Raw genomic sequence first — 23063 nt, 5'->3', positions numbered from 1 at the left:
CTGAAATAATAGTAATGTTTACTAAGCCATTATGTTCATCCTTTTTATTAGAACCATTGACAGATATGAAATCTGAGACATATATAAATTCTGCCACATTATGCAACCTAATTCATGACACAGAAAGGGAAGAGGGTCCAGATCTTAGAAAAAGTGTAAAGAACTAAATGTAGTTGTTCATATCCACTTCGCTTATATTTCATTTTCCTCTTTTTCTTCTTGTTCTCTTCATTCTCCCACCTTCTCCGGATGTTGGGGAATTTAAATCATTTTATTTAAACATAATTATTCATTTTTCTTTCCCTTTCCTCCCTCTAACACCTCATGTGCTCTCTCCCACCATTTCCACTCATGTGCCTGGACTTTATACCTCTGGCATTTAAATGCAATATTTTCAAGTAAGTATACTTTACTCTGTAATCCATTTATTCCTGGATGATGAAAGAGTATGCTGTGATATGTTATTTGAAATAGATGGAATGGACTTTGTAACCATTAACCAACAGTAGACACCAACATATGATAAACTTAAGTTTAGGTTTTGCAATATTCCACCAGTTATTTAACATGGTTGCATGAAGGCCTAATCTTCCTTGAAAAGTATTGTAAATTCAAGTTATATGCCAAGTGAATACTAATTTCTTCATCTATGAAGCCACAGATAGGTGGCCCATGGTCCTGGAAATAAGTCCCATCCATCTACATACAAGTCACCCTGAATAAATTCAGTGGTCAGTAAAAAGGACACAGATATAACAGGGACTTGTTAATTAATAAGAGGACAGGATGAATGGGAAGTGGAGAAGGAAGAGATGCTGAAGTGTAATGTGACCATAAGATACTGTGCAAGTGTATGGAAATATGAAAAATAGAAAAACATAAAATATAAATGTTCTTTAAGGCAAAAATATATTTTAATTATTATGTATCTCACATATATTTCTACATTTTTTCTTTCCTGAGAAGTTTTTACAGTGTTTAACAAAAGAATGGACATTTTCCTTACCAATGAATTAACTCATTTCTCCTGACATAAGTCTTTCCCCTTAGGCTCTGTGCAGAGACACAACATGAGATCCATTAATGCACAGAGCAGTCTACTCGTCTTCAAATGAAGCATACAGAATTATTTTCATATAGAACACTTTCCAAATTGTGCAGACACACAAAATAACTTTAGATGGATATGGAAATATTATAACCTTTGAAACTAGTTGAAAGTTGCACAAAATTATGTCATGGAATCTCCTGGGACCCAACAATTTACAAACCTTGGGGAACTAAGAATTAGTCTCATAGATTCATGATGTCTCAGAGAAACCTTTTTAATTCCAGATGCAGTGAGGTAGGAAACATTTGGATTCTCTATTTATGTGTTGTTCAACAACTATGATGAACAAAACACTAAAGAAGCAGAGGTACCATTCTCCACCAGAGCTTCTTTCCTGCTGACCCTTAGTTGTATAAGAAAGAAATGAAAACAACAAAGAATCTTGGTTAGGAATGAATGGAAAGGATAAGTATCTTTGGAATTTTCACAGAAGTAACACTTGGTCAAGCAAGGTAAGGATATTACATATGCTTAGAAAATGGCCCAGGGATTCCAGTTTCTGTTTTGTACCCCTTAGTACAGTATTTTACCATGAAAGCTATTTCAAAATGCATAGCTGCTATGGAAAAGATCACAGAATAATTTTAGGATAATATGATAGATGTTATATACTATATTTATAGATAATAATATGAAAAAAATGAGTTTTTCCTAGATGAAAATATGGCTTTGAAACCAAAGAACAATGAGTTGAAGGAAGAGTTTAGTCAAATATATGGTTGTTAATGGAAAAACTATAATATAAATAATCTAAAATCAACATACCCTGTTACATCCATTCATTACTTCCACTCTTGATGATTAGATGAATGGTTTTAAAATCTGACATTATTTTCAAAAATTGAGAGGGAATTAAATTTTGTGAGTGTCATCTTAGTGTTTACTTTCCAGTATTTTAATAATAAAAGAGCTTATTTGTCACAAATATTAGGCTCCATACTAGAAAATAACATTTTACTTATTTAATAAATAAATATTGAATATTTATTTATAATTTCAGTGAATTAATTGTTAACATTCCTCTCATAGTCTCACTTATACTTAACAAAGTTTTAAAATGCCTCTTCTTTTATGAAATTTACTTAAGTTTTTATATGTAGTTTCATGCTATAGTTATTTGTAATAATCTTAACTGTAGAGCTCTTATGATAGTTTTATATTTTTCTCACTTTTCAGTATTATACCCAGTCTATTACATTCTATAGTAAAAGTCTCTCAATTCACTTAATATTTAGAATAAAAGTATGGGCTTGAGGACTGTAGGTATCAGTCCTACTTTAAGTAGGTATCAAAGATTAATACCTACTTAAAGTTCTGAAATATCTAGTATATGTTCTACATTTACTGCATTAATAAAGTGATCTTAAAGTCATTGAGATTCATTTTAAAGTGCTACCTTTAAAAAGACGTTTACTTTTACTGATTCAATATTTCATTTCATTTTTTGGCATAGAGCACTTTTTAAACAATCTTGACATCAATATTCATGTTCCTTTTGACATACAATTTGCAGAATATGCTAATAAAGAATATGCCTTCTGTTGTTTGTGATCACAAACATATGCTTATAATCCCAAAAGTTGGAAGTGGACCAACAAGATCAAAAATTCAAAGATATGATGAGCTTGTTCCCATCTTAGGTTAGCTATGGCTTTTCCAATACCACTAGCATAAAGAATATTTACTGTTATGGGTAAAAAATCCTTCTCCTGTGGTAGGTCAGTAAATGGCACATGGGTATTATATATCAAGACGTTTTGTTAAGGACACTTATAATTTATTTTCTATTCCTTTTAGAATTTCAAGCTTGCATAAAATGTATTATGACCATATCTCAGATATTCTCTCATTAAAGTAAATTCTTTTTAAATTTAGTCTAATATTAGATGAACACAGATAACATATGAACAGAGGCTCCATATTATGTCTCACATAGATTCACTTGAGTCTGACACAGAACTTTATTGTACATTCATTTGGCAAGATAATGTAGAAAAAGTAAGAATGTTTGCCTCATCTAAATAAAAAAATCATATTTACAGTTAAATAAATTTCTTACTATTATCCTTTTAAAATCCTATTTACTTTCCAACTGAAATATAATGAAATAACTCTCACTTTCTGCTAACTCCTCCCATATGAACTGCTATCATCTTCTTCCTATCTTCTCTTTAACAACCTCTAAAATTTTTGGCCCTTTAAAAAATACCATTGTGACATAATATATAAATACAAACATTTAAAAGTAAAACCTGTTCAGTCTGTATATTGTTGCACGTATGTAAATGATGTAAGGGTTGACCCTTCTTACTGGACACCTATCTGGGAGCTCATCCCTGGAAAAGAGTGATTCTCAGTCCCTCAGCAGTCATTACTGGCCCATGGTTATTTGTCTACATGTGGGCCCCATGAGAATTCCTTTCCCACATTAGCATGTATATTATTGTCCTACTCAGTATTTGGGCACATTTCTGAGATAACATAGGTATAACTTAGTTGTTGAAACTGTAATAGCTGTTTCTGTTGGGGTTGGGTTCCTAATAATTAGTCTGTGTAATTTGATCAGTTTCTGGTAATGAAATGTGTCCATTTGCTACAAAGAATAACTTCTTTGACATGGGGTGAGATCTAAACTTATCCATGGGTTTAAGGATAAATTTTTGGTTCAGTTAGGGGTTGGGATGAGGTAGTAAAGCGGTGGTAAAAGACTTTCCTCTAAGACCCATACCTACATTAAACTTAGGTAGTTGGATAATAATGGGCATAGTTTTCCTCCTATTGCATTTAGCCCTTAAGTTCAATTCCAATGCTGGTTACTGCTGAAATAGGAGTGTCTCCTTATTGCTTTAGGTATATCTTGCCATGTTGATGGTTGTGATTCATAACACCATAATGGAGTATGATTTGTTTGGCACTCATCTTGCAGGTTAAGAAGCAACTCTTGGTGTAATAAAAATTGATACTCAGGAAGGAGGCTCTCAGGTAATGTGCATCTCACTATTATCTCTTTTATACTGCATGATTTAATTGAGACTAAGACTGCATCTTGTGTTTAATTTGCATATCTTCTGACTGCTCTAAAATATAATCATAAACTACAACTGAACTGTACTTTCATTTCAGATATTTCAATTATAACAAACATTAGGATGGGAAGGCAGTGCACCAATGTAGATATAGGATGTGTGGCTGGCTTGATGTTCATGTTGCTTTTTATATATTATGCAAGTATGTTACTCTACAAAAGATGCTGGGACATAGGGGTGGAAGCTTTAAGTAGGTACTGATTCACCTTCACCATCTTAAATGAGTTGTGTAGGCTTTACAAGTCTGTGTTCTAATTGAATTAATGTCCTTAAGACTACCTCAATCTTTCTTTTTGATACAACTGCATTATTTTAGTCACAGATTTTTAAAATAAAGATTCCAACTGTCTTACCAAATACTTTCTTAACACATTAACATAAAATCGTAAGTAACATAATTACATCTCATGTCTGTAAAATTAATTAGATAAATAATTTCTCTTTTTCAGTTATGTGATATCACCAATTTTCATATGTGAGTATCTGGTCCATCATCTTCTGAACCTTCATCATTTACTATTTTCTTTGTCGAGATCTCTCATTCATATAGAATCAAAGTAAGAAGATGCTTTTCTGTTAATTCAGAGAAGGAACTAGAAAGCAGAACTCCTAGTGCTCCTGTAACCTAGATAAACAATCTCAGTGTTCATCTAGTTGATTCCATGGAAGACTCATGGTTCTTGGAACATCTATCTCTTAAAATTCAAGTTTAATTATTCCTTTTTTCTTCTGTCTTGTACTTGGATTTGAACATCAGACAATTTAAATAGTAAATATGCCATTTACTGTTGAACAGGAGATTGAAAACTCAAAAGGAGGTTTTTTTTTATTTCTCTTAATTTTGATGAAAACAGAATTACATTCATAAAGTTGTGATCACAATTTAAAGTGAAATAAAAGTGAAACTTTAACTCTTTCAACATATGTATCATGTATGATGCTAGACTATAAAGTTCCTAGAGAATTTTTCTTTATGAAAAATAAATTATTTGAGGTTATGTTTCTAATGTTTAAACAAATTTAAAATATAGTTGGGATTTTTATGTGCTGTTCAAATATATAGTGCTCCAACAAGACATTACAGGATAATTAACCCTGGCCTTTTATACACAGCAAGGTTATAGTTATAAAATGTCTTTTAATATTCATTTCAAAAAAACCAAGATGATTTATAAGAGGTGATTATGCAAAGTTAAAGTATTTTATTCCACTCATAGAGGTGGATGTGTTAATAATCAAAATATAAAAGATGATTTATTAGAAATAAACAATAATTTAATACTCAATTCATGTTACTCAAGTATATCCTCCACTTTTTCTAATATTCTATTTTAAATTACAATAGACTCCTCAATGCAAATGTATCTATTTGCATAAGGATGTATTATCTTGTTGATGGAAATATAAACATATAAGAAACCTTTTTTCATAAGTAAAGTTTTGTGTAAAGAAAGTTTATTTTGACTGTCCTCTTAAGAATTATGCAAAACCAGAGTTGTGTTACCGAGTTCATAATCTTAGGGCTTTCTCAGAACCCCAAAATTGAAAAAATACTGTTTGTTGTATTTCTATTGGTCTACATGGCAACTGTAGGGGGTAACATGATAATTGTGGTCACAATCATGTACAGCCCTGCACTGCTGAGCTCTCCCATGTACTTCTTCTTGGCATTCCTGTCCTTCCTGGATGCTTGTGTATCTTCTACTGTTACACCCAAGATGGTTGTAGACTTCTTACATGAGAAGAAGACCATCTCCTTTGGCTGTTGCATGACACAACTGTTTTCAGTCCATTTCTTCTCAGGAGCAGAGATGATTGTCCTAGCAGCCATGGCCTATGACCGTTACGTGGCTATTTGCAAACCCTTGCACTATTCTTCCATCCTTACCCGGAGGCTCTGTAGCATTTTAGTAGCAATATCCTGGGCAGGGGGCTTTTTGCACGCTATTGTACAAGTTATATTCACATTGCAGCTGCCTTTATGTGGACCCAATGTTATTGATCATTATATGTGTGACTTGTTTCCATTGCTGAAGCTGGCCTGCACGGACACTCATATATTTGTTCTTTTGGTGTTTGCAAACAGTGGTGCAATTTGCATCATTATCTTCTCCTTGTTGCTTGTTTCCTATGGTATCATTTTGTTCTCTCTGAGAGCCCACAGTTCTGAAGGACGAAGGAAAGCTCTTTCTACCTGTGGAGCCCACGTTACTGTTGTGGTTTTGTTCCTTGTTCCATGCATATTAATATATGCACGGGATACATCTGCATTCTCCTATGAGAAGGACACCCTTATATTTGTCAATGTCCTGACACCATTGCTAAATCCTATGGTTTACACTTTCAGGAATAAGGAAATGATAAATGCCATCAGAAAAATGTGGAAGAGGCTAATAGTGATTTTTGTTAGATATTAGTATATCTTTTATACCATTTGGGAAATCCATCAATGGATAAAGATACTTGCTAGGTCAAAATGTGTAGATGAGTTTCATTTTTCATAACATGTCAGAATATAAGTATGAAAGCCCACTTTGCTCTATTGGATAAGAGATTTGAAGATTCCAGTGTTTTACTTCATCTATTTAATATTTGAAAAACAATGAGTTCAATTTTTAATCAAGTGTTGCTTAAGAAAATAAGAGAGAAGGCTACAAATGCTCGCATTCAGTAACTTTTTTGGTTTTGTATGCATTTTCCCAGATACAAGCACCATGTGTACCAACATGTAAAACAGAAATAAACACACACACACACACACACACACACACACCAAACTTAGCACACAAAAATATACCTCTAAATCTAAAGAGCCTAGTATTTTATTGAGAAAATAACGCAGTGCTTTTATGATAATATTAAAAAATTTGATAGAGAGCACCTTAATAGCGGGATGTTGGCTATATTTCTGGGTTCATAGTTTCACTCTGGCTTGGCTACTCATCATTGTTATATAAAATTAAAGGGAGTTCAATTTTACCTTATTTATTTCATTGTATATTTGAAATGCTCTAATTCTTTGAATTCTTTGTATTAACTCTATGTTTTACTTTAAAAATTGGATGACAAAATAAGTGTATATTTTATAAGAAAAATATTAAAGTTTTTCCAAGAGAAAACAGGTTTCTACATGACACATTGAGCCCTTATAACTTATAAATGCAGAGGGAGAAACCCTGACCTGACATTTAGGTGTTTCTGCATCATCTGGCTTCATTTTAAGGTGATCCCATTCTTGTCTGCTAGAAAACATGAGTGCTTCATCAATTTCATGACAGATAAAATATGCTAGACCATCTGGAATTTCTCTTGGACAGTGTGACTATCCTACTCCAATGAGCTCTGGGACTTGATTACATACAGAAATATCCACGTAATCTTCCTTTTCAGCCACAACAAAAAATGCTTGCAGACAGTAGTTTTCTAGTCAAAACAGGGCACAGATAATGACATAATGAGCACATGTACCCAACTCTTTACAGGAAAGTAATAGAAGCCAGAATAAGCAGATTTAAAAGTAGTTTCCAAAATGTCAATTAATTTCAATTTATTATGTGATTATAATATTCATAACTTTGTATGTACAAATAATAATTATATATATGTATATATATATACTTATCAATGGAGAATATTTATATTGTGGTTATGTTTCTGTTCATTATCAAGAGGAATTTATGGGAAATTAACTTAGTGTTAATCACCTTCTACTCAGAATCAACAATTCTAGCCAGCAACTGAATTTTATGATTAAAAATGCTGAACATTAATAGTGTTTGTTTCTAATTGATGTTAATTGTCAGAGACAATATACATGGAACTATAGAAGACACATGAGACTTTCCATTGGGAAAAAATAATACAGAAATCACAGAGGAAATAGCAAAATCTTTAGATGTCACATTACAAAGCAGAAACATAAACTTGTTCTTGCGTTAGTATGATAAAAAGTGAGCCCATAATTTAATTATTTATGTCTCTCCATGTTTTTCTGCCTGTCTGTAGTTTGTGGTGACTGGTGTGTCTGCTGTCTGTTGTGCATATCCTATCTGTCTGTTCTTAGTTCTGACTCATGTGTTGTACATATTTCAGTTCCAAATCTGAGCCAGTCTCCTCTGTGTCTGGTTCCTGAGACAAAGGAAATTTCTGTGTACACTCAAAAGCAGAGAAAATGTGGTATTGGAAAGAGATAAGTGTCTTTTTAAAAATTTAATCTTATATTTACTCATTTACTTATTTATTTACTTATTACTTATTTATTTATACTCCAGATTTTATTCCCACCCAAGTCCACCCTCCAACTGCTTGCACCCTTGTCTCCAGGAGGATGTCCCTCTCCAACCCCCAGCCTACCAGACCTCTAAACTCCCTGGGGCCTCCAGTCTCTTCAGTGTAAGGTGTATCTTCTCTGACTGAACACAGACCCAGCAGTCCTCTGCTGCATATGTGTTGGGGGCCTCATATCAGCTAGTATATTCTGATTGGTTGGTGGTTTGTTGTCTGAGAGATATCGGGGGTCCAGGTTAATTGAGACCGCAGGTTCTCCTACAGGATCGCTTTTCTCCTCAACTTCTTTCAGCTTTTTCCTAATTCACTCACAGGATTCAGCAACTTCTGTCCATTGATTGGTTGCAAAAATCTGCATCAGACTCTTTCAGCTGCTTGCTGGGCCTTTCAGAGGGCAGTCATGATAGGTCCCTTTTTGTGAGTGCTCCATAGCCTCTATAATAGTGTCAGGTCTTGGAGTCTACTCTTGTGCTGGATTCCACTTTGGGCCTGTCGCTGGACATTCTTTTCCTCAGGCTCCTCTTCATTTCCATTCCTGAAGTTCTTTCAGAAAGGAACAATTATGGGTCAGAGTTTTGACTGTGGGATGGCAACCCTATCCCTCACTTGATGCCCTGTCTTTCTGTTGGAAGTAGGCTCTACAAGTTTCCTCTCCACACTGTAGGGCATTTCATCTAAGGTCCCTCCCTTGGAGTCATGAGAGACTCTCACTTCCCAGTTCTCTGGTATATTTGAGAGGGTTCTGCCATCCTTCTCTCTCCTGAGGTTGCCATTCTTTCTACTGGCACAAGGGATTTCAGTCCTTTCCTCCCAACCAATACCAGATCATGTTCCCCTCTTCCCTAAACCCCCTCCTTCCATTTCCCTCCCAGGTTCTTCCCTCCCACCTGCTTTGTGATTGCTTTCTTCTTCCCTCCCAAGTGGGACTGAGGCATCCTCATTGGGCCCTTCAACTTGTTGACGTCTTTGAGTTCTGTGGGCTGTATCATGGGTATTCTAGAGATATTTTTTTGGCTAATATCCACTTATTAGGAAGTACATACCAAGCGTGCCTTTTTGTGTCTGAGTTACCTCACTCAGGATGATATTTTCCAGATCCATCCATTTGCCTGCAAAACTCAGGATGTCCTTGTTCTCAATAGCTGAGTAGTATTCCATTGTGTAAATGAATCATATTTTTATTAAAAACTTTAACAGAATTTTACAGTTAAACCTTAAGTTTATCTACTCCAGATGATCCAGAAGATTACCAAAGCTGCATGCATATGTTATCACAGTATATAAACACTCTTTTATAACACTTATGGGAATTGATTTGATTAAGCCTCCTTTGAACCTGTTTGATACTTTCAGGAAATAAATATCACCAGACATTCTATTCTTATTTCCAGATGATATTATTTGACACATACACAACAATAAAACAAAAACATAAATTAACCAGAATTTTTCTTCCCTTAATAAAAACTCTCATCAAAGTAGTGGAACACAACACAGACACACAAAAAGATCAGTAACTTTTCTGTACATAAACAACAAACTTACAAATAAAGAAATCAGGGACTGCATATTATCAAAATAGCCTAAAATTATGTGTCAGAATAAATATTACTAAAGAAGTGAAATATACTTTCAAAAAAATTTAAGTGACATTAGGTCTTATTTGATTAATTTTGTGTATTTCTTTGTTTTTTGTCAGCTGGACAAAAGATAGAGTCATATGAACAGAGAAAACATTAACTTAGAAAGTACACCCATCATAATAGGCTGTAGGCCAGCCTGTGGTGAGCTCCTCTTTGTTTATAGTTGGTATAGAAGGGTCAATCATCAAGTTAGTACAATTTGTGAGCAGGTGGTATTGAGATTAATAAGAAAGTAAATTGAGAAATCCAAGTGTACATTTCTGTAACAACGTTCCTCCATGGTGTCTGCTTCACTTCCTGATTTCATATTTCACCATAAATACTTGTCCCAACATCCTTCAATGATAGACAATAACATGGATGTGGAAGCCAAATAAGCTACAACTTCCCCAAGTTTATTTTGACAAGAAGTTAGAGTCAAGGGAACCAAATAACCCCATTAAAAATGAGTTATAGATCTAAACAAAGAATTCTCAACTGAGAAATATAGAATAACTGAGAAGTACTTAAAGAAATGCTCAACATCCTTAGTCATCTGGGGAATGCAAATCAAAATGACCCTGAGATTCTACCTCACAAAAGTCAGAATGGCTAAGATAAAAAAACTCAGGTGATAGCAGATACTGGCAAGGATGTGGAGAAAGAGGAACACTCCTCCATTGTTGGTGGGATTGTAGGCTGATACAACTGCCGCAGACCCTCTCGATCCCTATGTCTCCTGGAACAGGTCTCTAGTCGCAGGTGGGCAACACGTTGGATGAGATGACAGACAGATGCACACAGGAGAGATTGTGTAGAATATGTATTTGTCAGGTTGAGCATCAAACTTTTTATAGTACAGAAAATACAAAGGTTGGAAGTCACAGCAGGCAAGGTACATTGAAGTTACCAGGTACAAAACAAAGGAATGACTTTAAAAGGATTTACAGTAACCAGGTAAATGTTTACAGTAAAGATAAAGCAGTCCTGCCTAGGGCCAGCTTAGTGCCAGGCAAAGATTTCACACTCTAGTGTTATACCTTTGAACCTTGTGAAGGCTAGCATGAGGGGGTTCTGCTCTTGGCAGGCCTCAAGAATAATGCAATATCACAACCCCCCTAATTTCCTAGGCCTTGCTAAATTCTTATATGAGTGTAACTTTTAAGTATCTGGAGAATCTCCATTTGTCAGGAGAATATACCAACTTGTTTTTAATATGCAATGTAGCCTGTACTGAAGATTTCTATCTCAGTGAGATTCCCTGGCTTTTCTGCAGACCAGTTGAGCCACTGACTCTGTCTATTGTAATGCTTAATTAGTTGCTGAATAGGTTAACTTCCTTACTGCCTTCTCACAGGATTCTAAGCTCAGTGGCTTCTGGGATCTTGGAACACTGGGGAAACTAACTATAACAGAATTTAATCTTAAAGGGCATTTATAATAAAATATTAAAGGAGAGCTTGTATATCCATACATCAGACTAACACGGGAATAGAGTGTGAGTATGAGAACGCCAAAACTCCAGGAGCTGAGCTTCCTTGAAACTCTCTGCCTCATGAGTGGCTTTTAGGCTTCACGGCCTGTCAAGCGGACTTGACCAGAGTGCATGGCATACAACCACTCTGGAAATCAGTCTGGCAGTTCCTCAGAAAATTGGCCATAATACTACCTGAAGACCCAGATATATCACTCCAGGGTATATAGCCAGAATATGCTCCAACATGTAATAAGAACATATGCTCCACTATGTTTATAGGAGCCTTATTTGTGATAGCCAGAAGATTGAAAGAAACCAGATGTTCTTCAAAAGAATAGATACAGAAAATGTGGTACATTTACACAATGGAGTACTACTCAGCAATTAAAAAACAATGAATTCATGAAATTTGCAGGCAAATGGATGGATCTAGAAAATATCATCCTGAGTGAAGTAACCTAGTCACAAAAGCACACACATGGTATGTAATCACTGATAAATGTATATTAGGCAAAAAGTAGGAATACCCATGATACAACTCATAGACTTATATGAAGCTCAAGAAGAAGGAAGACCAAAGTATGGATGCTTTAGTCCTTCTTAGAAGAAGAAGCAAAATACTCACAAGAGGTAGACAGTGGGAGGGAATTAGGAGAAATAGAGGTTGTAGAGAGGTAAAAAGCAGGGAAGGATCAGATATGGGAGGAAACAGGTGATATACACAGGGTCAGGAAATTGATCAGAGAGGTGTGTAGCAATGAGCAATGGGAACTGTGGCTAGGCACCAGCAAGTCCCAGATACCATGGGAGTAAGAAGCTCCCAGAACTCAAAGGGGATGACATTACCTGAAATGCACAACAAAAGGGTGGGAGAACATGTAGAGACCATATCCTGAGGTTAGGCAAGGCCTCCAGTTGAGGGATGGGGTCACCCACTCATCTACAATTTTTTTAGCACAGAATTGCTCCTTTCTAAAGGAAATACAGGGGCAAAGTGTGGACCAGACTCAAGGAAATGTCATCCAGAGACTGCCCCATATGGGGATCCATCTCATATAAAATTACCAAACCCAATCACTATTGCTGATGCCAAGAAGTAATTGCTATCAAGAACCTGATATAGCTGTCTCTGGAGAGACTGGGCCAGAGTCTGACAAATACAGATGTGGATGTTCAAAGCCAATCATTGGACTGATCATGGGGACCTCAATGGAGGAATCATGAAAAGGACTGAATGAGCTGAAAGGTTTTGCAACCCCATAGGAAAAACAACACTATCAATCAACCAGATCCCACAGAGTTCCCAGGGACTAAACCACCAATCAAAGAGTACATGTGGAGGGTCCCATCACTCCACCTGCATATGTAGCAGAGGATGGCCTTAGCTGCCATCAGTGGGAAGAGAGGCCTTTAGTTCTGTGAAAGCTGGATTCTCCAATGTAGGGGAATGTCAGGGCAGTGAGGTGGTTGTGGGTGGGTAGGTAGGTGAGCACCATCATAGAAGCAATGTGAGGGTGTATGGGTTGGCAGTTTGCTGAGGGGAAACCTGGAAAAGGCATAATATTTGAAATGTAAATAAATAAAATATCTAAATAAGAAAAAACAGAAATAAAAACACTGGTATTACTGCATAGTCTCATTGGTAATATTATTCCAGAAAACTTCATATTATTCTTAAAGAGTAATTGATAGACTCTTTATGACAAAACTCATCTGTTACATTAGTAATCAGCAATTTCACTTAAATTCTACAAAGTTACACAATATCCCATCCATTTATTAACTGTCAGTTCCTTGACATGATATTATAAAAGGATTATCAATAGAGCCTCCCAAAGTATTTTTTAAAGCAGATTTTGGAAGTAATAAAATTGTGAACATTCTAATTATTGAAAAAGTATAAAGTATTCTATCTCAGCAACTCAAGGGCAAGAAATTGTTCAAACCATGTGGGAGTTCAGGAGAAGTCTCAGAGGTTCAGAGGTAGATCCTCTCAGGAAAATCATATTAAGTTCCACTAACAATTAAGGAGAGGTCCTGCCCTGTTATTTTTCCTTTATCCTTATAATGTGATGAAGATTGTAAGAGAGGAACATTGGGAACATTCTCAACCTTCACTCGTGCATCTGCGAGACTGTCAGAAATAATTGGCTACAGATATCGCCTTTCGGTCACCACTGAAGAGACTATTCTTCACCAAGAATGAGAACTGGACATCTCTAGATATTTCAACATACTACTATATGGTAAGAATCATAAATGTACATTTTCAGTGATGTTTTTAGTTATAAAATAGTACTTTAATTTATTTTATAATCAGGACATCATATTTAATGAAAGTATTACAAAATGTATATAATTTTATAATTCACATCTACTTCATAAAATATAGTAACAATATCACTAAACAAGCATGTAATTTCTTTGAATTTCTGACTTAACTCACTATGATCAGCACTGGAGTTTCTGCCAGCTCCATTTCCAAGCTGGGCTGATTCACCCCTCCTTAGGCAAAATGGTGGTCCTACCTCTTCTGGTAGGTCACCATAGTAATGCCTAAACTTACACTGAAAATGATTCACAGTTGAGATCTTCACTTTAATTGTACTTTATAAGTAGTGTGATGTGATGGTGAGTTGTAATTTTGTTATTTACCAATCATCCCTGTTACAAGAGTTTTAGGAATTTCGCTATCCAGTCTGACACTGTATCCTCATTTCATTTAATTAAAGACTGAGTTTAATGGTACAAGAAGTATAAACAGATTTGTTGTTTGGAGACAATTCCTGATATGTTTTCTAAAAGATTATTGGAGTGAACCAATTCTAGTATAAATGATATAATTTTGAAAATACACTTGTCCTTTGAGTAATTCAGTTTTTATATCACTATATGTTGGTGTTGTTTAAAATAATGCTGAAATCAATACTCATATGTTCCTTGTAATTTATAGTTTGCAGGATATCTTGATATAAAATTATGAATTTGTCTGAGTGTAATTCCACAATGTTTTAAAAGTAGCATTTGAAGATGGAGGAGAGAGTATAAGAAATTTAAAGCTACCCCAAGCTAAAAGGTGAGTTTGAGCGCAGCTGTGTCTACACTAGACTATCTCAATTTTCCACCAAGGCAAAGAACTATCAATTTATCTTTCATTGAGCCAAAACTCAAAACTGGCAGTTTGTTATTTTTCTGTGACAAATTTATATTACACTGAAACTGTTTTGTTTTGTTGTTTTGTTGTTGTTTTTGCCTACTTGAGAATTGAGTAATTCAATTTTCTTTCTAACTACCATTATATTTGGCCTAATTTTAGTATTCTTTCAGTTTTTCTGTATATTTAAAATATTGATTCATCTCTACAACTAAACAAGATACTATCTACCTTCATTCCCCTCTTGTAACCCTCCCAAGTCAAATTCAACACATTCTCACAACATGATTCTCATATTTTTTGATAACTCACTATACCATTAATATTTCCCAGATGTAAGATTCCCAGTCTTACACACTGGAACATGGGGAACCAACCACTGAATAAATCCTAGGGTTGCCTACCCCTAGTAAACATTAAATGTGAATACCTCCAGCATTAGGTGTGGAAATTATCTTCCCCATTCATGCTAGGATTTAAGATTTTCTTAATCTTTTGCAGACAATTGCAGCTACTTTGAGTTCAAGAAGTTAATAGCTGCATCTAGTCCAGAGGGTATTTTAGGGTGTCCCTTCCCATACCCCAGCTATTATATTTCCCCCATTCTCTTCCATATTTTTCTCTGAGCACTAGTATTGTGGTGGAGGTAAATATAATTGACATATGTAGTAATGATCATATTCTCTGTCCTCAGCACTTCCTGTTTTTATCTAAATATTTATTAACAAGATTGAACAGGAAAATTTATTATACCCCTCATATGGATGAACAAGATTCTACTACACAGCTTTTGGTTGTCAAAATTATGAACAGAACAGAGATATACTTGCCTAATCTAAACAAGAGTTTTTATTTATATGGAGCTTAGTTTCCAATCAATATTCTCTTAGTGTTAAAGGCTTCAATTCAGAATAGTGCTTGTTATAGAGCAATTATTTTCTAAATGATTTATAACCTATAACTTTTAATAGTAATATGTGACCCTGTATATGTACTCTGGTGGATATTTTAAGACAAATTTTAGAAACTTATGGATTCGAAATATGATGGGATTATTTTGTTTGCTACTAGTGATTATCTTAAATAGGACATGATAGAAACTAAGAATTACTAATTTTTGGATGAACATAGAGTTTATTTTCCTTACAATCTCCTACTGTAGTTGGTGCTCTCTGCAGGAAGGCTACCTGAAGCAACTGTGCTTCCCTGTAAGCCCTATTGATACTCCTTCCTACTAGGAGAATTTACAGATACTAAAACTGAGATGTATAGAATTTGTGGAACTTTATGTAACATAATTCATGGCACAGTAAAAAGAGAGTGTCTGGATTTCAGCACAAGTCTAAGGAATTTAAAGTAAGGTTTTTATACCCTCCCCTTGTATTTCGTATTTCTTTTCTTGGTTTAGTTATATCTTTGAAAAAAATTTAAAAATATATTTATACCATTTCTTCTCTTTTTCTTTCTTCAAGTCCTCCTTTCGTCTTTCTCTCAACCCCGAGCTGTGAGGCCACACTTAATCCCTCTGGAGTTTCATTGCAACTTTTGTAAGCAAGTATACTGTGACCTATAACTTTGTATTTTGTGCAGTCCTTTGCCAATTCTGCTTGAGTTCTCATAAACCTTGTGTACAAAATGAATATGTTTTATATTAAATTCATATAAATCACTAGCCATTTTTCTCAGAATGGTATTTACAAGACAGGGTTACATTTTACTTATTTTAAATAAATTAGTTTTTTATTTTTATTTTAAATGTTTGTGTGCATGCATATGTACTGGTCCCTGCTTGGTAGACACAGTTCAGAAGAGGATAATGGTTCTCCTTGCATGTAAGCTAACATGTGTATGCAGGGAAGTGACCTAGGTCTTCTGGAATAGCGCCAAATGCTCGAAGTATTCTCTTCAAGCACTTCTACACTACCACACAAGTTTTCAAAATTGACAAATAACTAAGTCTCAAGAATCTAAATTATAGTCAAGTGGTTATTCATGGTGGTGTTAAAATTGAATTCCTTAAATGAGAAAAGTGAATTACTTTTTCATGTAAGCTATATAGTTTTTAGTAATTTTCCTATCTTGCTGATTGGTCCATCTTTGCTCTGTTGCCATTGTCAATATGCCTTGTTCACACATGAGCAAAGGAAGAAGGTTTAAAGGAGAGAGATTAAGACTACAAAAAGACCAACTGAAGTTCTCACTGAAAAAAACAAAACAGAACAACACAAAACAGAACAAAATGTGTGTTAAACATCATTTGTTGTTTATACTTTCCACTTCTATTCATATTTTTTTCATTAAAAACCCTAACAATGCCACATATTATTCACTAGGACTCCATACTGAGCAGTTACTAACTTTATTATCTTTAGTTTCACTTAGGTGTCATGACAACATAATTTTTTTCTTTTTTCTTTTAAAGATTTATTCATTTATTATATATGAGTACTTTGTAGCTGTCTTCAGACACACAAGAAAAGGGCATCAGATCTCATTACAGATGGTTGTGAGCCAGCATGCTCACCTGCTGGGATTTGAACTCATGACCTCTGGAAGAACAGTCTGTGCTCTTAATTGCAGAGCCATCTCCCCAGACCTACAACATAATTTTTTAATGCAATGAAATATAAGTAAAATTTTAACTCTTTAATAGTTGTAACATGTGTAATAGCAAACTTTTTTCCACATCACTTTTTCTTTATTGAAGTTTAGATTAGTTGATTTTAAGTTCTATTCTACTTCATAGTTTGAAAAACAGTTAAAATCAGTCTCATTTTTCTGTGCTTTTGTTTCTTCTTCCTTTGGTAGATAAGATTCTCTGCTCTTTTTAGTTTTTGCATATTCTCTGGCATTGCCTCATTAAATGTTGATGAGAGACACAATTAATAAATTATGACATTTTGTATAACAGGTATATGATTTAAAATGCCTTTCAATGTTGCTTTTCAAAAATTCCCTTGAGAATTATGAAACTTGAGCCTTCAAAGATAAATTTTTCTTATTTTCTAGCACATACAGAGAGGTTCTGCTATGATATTTGAAATGTTATAAAGTATTAAATAATTTGTGTTTCTTTGACCTGATATGGAAATCTGCCCTTTAAAATATTTTAATATTCTGTTTCAAGGGTAATAAACGTCAGTGAAGATAATTCTGCCAAATAAAGGACCTTTTTGTTGAAGATGGTATTACACATTATATGAAACACCACATTTTCTTTATTGCAGATTTATATTAAGAGATTTTACTTCTTCTATTCTCTTCTAATGAATCATGCAAAACCAGACCATTGTCACTGAGTTCATACTCCTGGGACTTTCACAAAACCCAAAAGTTGAGAAGCTCCTATTTGTTATATTTTTCTTGCTCTATCTTGCAACAATTGGAGGCAACATGACAATTGTGGTGACCATTGCTTCGAGTCCTGTGTTGCTGGGTTCCCCTATGTACTTCTTCTTGGCATTCTTGTCCTTATTGGATGCATGTGTCTCCTCTATTGTCACACCCAAGATGATTATAGATTTATTCTATAAGAGAAAGACCATCTCCTTTGAATGTTGCATAATGCAAGTGTTTTCTATCCACTTCTTCAGTGCTGTGGAGGTGATCATTCTAGCAGCTATGGCTTATGACCGCTATGTGGCCATTTGTAAGCCCTTGCACTACTCTTCAATTATGAACAGGAGGCTCTGTGGCATCCTAGTGGGGGTAGCCTTTGTCGGGGGATTTTTGCATTCCATCATACAAATTATCTTCACTTTGCAGTTGCCTTTTTGTGGACCCAATTTTATTGATCATTTCATATGTGACTTGTTCCCATTGCTGAAGCTTGCTTGCACTGACACACACATATTTGTAATTTTAGTGTTTGCTAACAGTGGGTCTATCTGCATCATTATCTTTTCCTTTTTACTTGTTTCCTACGTTGTCATCTTGTTCTCTCTGAGAACCCACAGTTCTGAAGGGAGACGTAAAGCTCTCTCTACCTGTGGGTCCCACATTACTGTTGTGGTTTTGTTCTTCGTTCCATGCATATTGATATATGCACGACCTACATCTCCATTCTCTTTGGAGAAATATGTATTTATATTTGCTGATGTCTTGACACCTTTACTCAATCCTGTGGTTTACACTTTCAGGAATAAGGAAATGAAGAATGCCATCAGGAAAATGTGGAGAAGTTTATTAGTGGCTCCTGACATATTAAAATAACTAATGCCTTAGGCTAGTAAGATAGTTCTGTGGAAGAAACAGAGTCAGCATTGTGTAACTATAAGAAATTTCTCTGCATCCCCTTTGCCTATGTATATAGTCAAGTTTGGCAGTGTCCTTTTAACCTAGTGCTGGTATTTCTGAGACAGGTGAAATGCAGTTGAACATTGGCCAAGTAATCTATCAGAGATCTAGCAAGTTCTGGGTCCATCCACAGACCTTGTCTCTAGAAACTAACACAATGTGACACAGATGAAGATATTCAATAACCTTTTGTTGGTGTGCATGAAAACTAAAGGACACTGCTAGTGTATTTATTGTGCACACGCGAGCGCGCGTGCACAACACACACACACACACACACATGTTGCAGGATTTTCCCTGTCTAATTACCTTAGAGCAGCAAGAGGCCTGTGATTGGCCAGTGAGGGAGGCGAAGCTCAGAGTTGTAGAGAATTCTCAGGAAAAAAGGGAAAGCCAAGATGGAGGCAGATGTGAAACAGCTTGGCTTTAGGCAGCCACAGTTATGATATCATAAGGTTAAAATAATTGGGATAGAGCTTTTATTATTACCAATTGGTTCTGAAATTATTGTATTGGCATCTTGTAAATTAAGAATTTATTGATACATAAATCTGATTGGTTAATTATAAGTTTCAAGAGATTTGTTTCTACTGGGTTGATGGGTGATTTGGCAGCTGACCACAGGGTGGAAGGTCATTGTGTGGGGCTGGTTACAGTGGTATGCCCAGGGACTCGGGAATCTCTAGTCCAAAAAACAGCCAAGTTGAGTTCACCCAGCTGAATCCAATGGGAACAGCTGGTTGCTGGTGATAATATAGGAAGCCTGCTGGTCTTTTATTTAATATTTCCCGCAACACACACAAACACACACACACACACACACACACACACACACACACACACAATGAGAGAGAGAGAGACAGAGACAGGAATGAGACGACAGACAGACAGGGAGAAGGACAGAGAATATTTATGCATAAGTACAAAAGCAAACAAGCCAAAAATATATTAAATACACTATAAAAGTGTACAGAAAGATTTAAAAAGTCAGAAAACCAGAACACTTGCTGCTAAATTTTGTATTCTTAGCATGACTGGTAGGTACAGCCATGTAATAGCCATAGGGTTGACTAAAAGACCTTGAACAATGACAACACCAGTTGATTTATAGTATCAGTGTGGAAGGGAGCAATTTCACAAGGACGACACTTTAGATAAAATGTGACAGTCAATCAATGTCTGGTGAGAGTACAAAACCCTTTTTTTTCCAGGAATAAACTGTCTTATAGGCTATCCAAATCCAATGTTCAGTATAATACATGAATTTATGGATAATACTTAATAGAATATATATATATATATATATATATATATATATATATATTTGTGGAGGTGTATCTATCATTACATATATATATATATATATATATATATATATGAATTAAATGAAAACTTGAAAAAGAAATAAGTGGTCATGGACATGAGATGGAGAAGAGAGAATTGTTTGATTGAGAAAATTTACATAAATGAAGTACCCATGTAAAAACTTCTCAAAACTATATTTAAAATTGAATAAAAACAATATTTACTTACACATGCACTTTAGAATTTACTCATATATACAGAGTTTATTTTATTTTAAGAACTGAATTAATATTAGGATTAAAAACTTTGCTTTGAGCTCACACTTCTTGTGAATTGACTGTTCCTTATTGCTATGTGAAAATTAAAGATATGTACATTTTATGCTCATAATTATAATGAAATATTGGAAGTCATTAGAATGTTTTCTATTCACAGTTTGTTAAAATGTTGAATATTATGTATTTAAAATAATAGAAAACATACTGAAACAAAACCAAATAATAATGGGTTTCTAAGTATTATTGTGAGGTTTCAGAACAAAGAAACACAAAGACAGAGCTATAAATTGAACCTGAAATGTAGGTATTCCATTGACATTTGACTTTGTTTTCACATTAGATACTGAAAAAGCATTTGACAAAATTCGACATCACTTCATGATAAAATTCTTGGAAAGATCAATTATTCAAGGCACACACATAAAAATAGTAAAAGCAATGTACAGCAAACCAGGAGCCACATCAAACTAAATAGAGAGAAACTTGAAGCAATCCCACTAAAATCTGGGACTGGACAAGGCTGCCCACTCTCCCCCTACCTATTCAATATAGTGTTTAAGCTTCTAGCTAGAGCAATTAGACAACAAAAAGAGGTCAAAGGGATACAAATTGGAAAGGAAGAAGTCAAAATATCACTATTTGAAGATGATATGATAGTATATTTAAGTGACCCCCAAAATTCCACCAGAGAAATCGTACAGCTGATAAACCACTTCTACAAAGTGGCTGGATATAAAATTAACTCAAACAAATCAGTAGTCTACCTATATTCAAAGGATATACTGGCTGAGGAAGAAATTAGGGAAATGACCCCTTTCACAATAGCCACAAATAATATAAAATACCTTGGTGTGACTCTAACCAGACAAGTGAAAGATCTATATGAGAAGAACTTCAAGTCTCTGAAGAAAAAAATCAAAGCCCTCAGAAGATGGAAAGATCTCCCATGCTCATGTATTAGCAGGATTAATATAGCAAAAAAAAAAGCCATCTTGCCAAAAGCAATCTATAGATTCAATGCAATATTCATCAAAATCCCAACTCAATTCTTGATAGAATTAGAAAGAGTAATTCTCAAATTCATTTGGGAGAACCAAAAAACCAGGATAGTGAAACTATTCTCAACAATAAAAGAGCATCTGGGGAATCACCATGTCTAACCTCAAGCTGTACTGCAGAGCAATAGTGAAAAAAAAAAAACGGCATGGCATTAGTACAGTGACTGGCAGGTAGATCAATGGAATAGAATTGAAGATCCAGAAATGAACCCACACACCTATCGTTACTTGATCTTTGACAAAGAGGCTAAAATCATCCAGTGGAAAAAAGGACAGTCTTTCCAACAATTGGTGCTGGTTCATCTGGCAGTCAAAATATAGAAGAATGCAAATTTATCCATTCTTATGTCCCTGTACAAAGCCCAAGTCCAAATGGATCAATGACCTCCACATAAAACTAGATACATGGAATGTAATAGAAGAGAGAGTGGGGAAAAGCCTTGAACACCTGAGTGTAGGGGAAATTTTCCTGATCAGAACACCAATGGCTAATGCTCTAAGATCAAGAATCAACAAATGGGACTTCATAAAAGTGCAAAGCTTCTGTAAAGCAAATGACACTGTCAATAGGACAAAAAGGCAACCAACAGATTCAGAAAAGATCTTTACCAATTTTACAACTGATAGAGGGCTAATATCCAGTATATACAAAGAATTCAAGAAGTTAGGCACCAGAGAACCAAATAACCCTATTAAAAATTGGGAATAGGGCTAAACTGAGAATTCTAAGCTAAGGACACTCAAATGGATGAGAAGCACCTAAAGAAATGTTCAACATTCTTAGTATTAGGGAAATGCAAATCAAAACACCCCTGAGATTCCATCTCACATAAGTGAGAAGGGCTAAGATTTAAAACCCAGGTGACAGCAGATCCTGGCAAGGATGTGGAGAAAGAAGAACTCTCCTCCATTGCTGGTGGTAGCAAGCTGGAGCAACCACTCAGGAAATCAGTCATTCATCAATGACATCATGAAATTTTCAGGCAAATCTAGATCTAGAAAACATCATGTTGAGTGAGGTAACCCAATCACAAAAGAACATGCTTGGAATGTACTCACTGAAAAGTGGATATTAGCCCAGAAGCTCAGAATAGCCAAGGTACAATTCACAAACCACATGAAGCTCAAGAAGAAGGAATAACATAGTGTGGATACATTGGTCCTTCTTAGAAGGGAGAACAAAATACCTACGGAAGGAGTTATATAGACAAAGTGTGGAGTAAAGACTGAAGGTAAGGCCATCCACAAACTGCCCCACCTAGGAATCCATCCCATATACAGTCACCAAACCTAGAAAATATTGGTAGATGCCAACAAGTGCTTGCTGACAGGAGCCTGATATAGCTGTCTCCTGAGAGACACTACCAGTGCCTGAAAAATACAGAGGTA

At 35.1% G+C, this 23063-nt stretch overlaps 2 protein-coding genes across 2 annotated transcripts; both read left to right on the top strand.

Annotated features, from left to right (window-relative positions):
• Positions 1 to 5675: 5675 nt before the first annotated feature.
• Positions 5676 to 6614, top strand: LOC110289721 (olfactory receptor 4C15-like). Its single transcript, XM_021156076.1, has one exon. The coding sequence runs from the start codon at positions 5679 to 5681 to the stop codon at positions 6612 to 6614; it is 936 nt and encodes a 311-aa protein (XP_021011735.1). The 5' UTR covers positions 5676 to 5678.
• An 11392-nt stretch (positions 6615 to 18006) lies between these two features.
• On the top strand, positions 18007 to 18949 carry LOC110289586 (olfactory receptor 4C15-like). The gene has a single exon (XM_021155868.1). The coding sequence runs from the start codon at positions 18011 to 18013 to the stop codon at positions 18947 to 18949; it is 939 nt and encodes a 312-aa protein (XP_021011527.1). The 5' UTR covers positions 18007 to 18010.
• The last annotated feature ends 4114 nt before the right edge of the window (positions 18950 to 23063 follow it).

This window comes from Mus caroli, chromosome 2 (genome assembly GCF_900094665.2).
Source record: "Mus caroli chromosome 2, CAROLI_EIJ_v1.1, whole genome shotgun sequence".
NCBI lineage: Eukaryota > Metazoa > Chordata > Mammalia > Rodentia > Muridae > Mus > Mus caroli.
The sequence above is the reverse complement of the archived record's forward strand: the minus strand, read 5'-3'. Positions and strand labels throughout refer to the sequence as shown.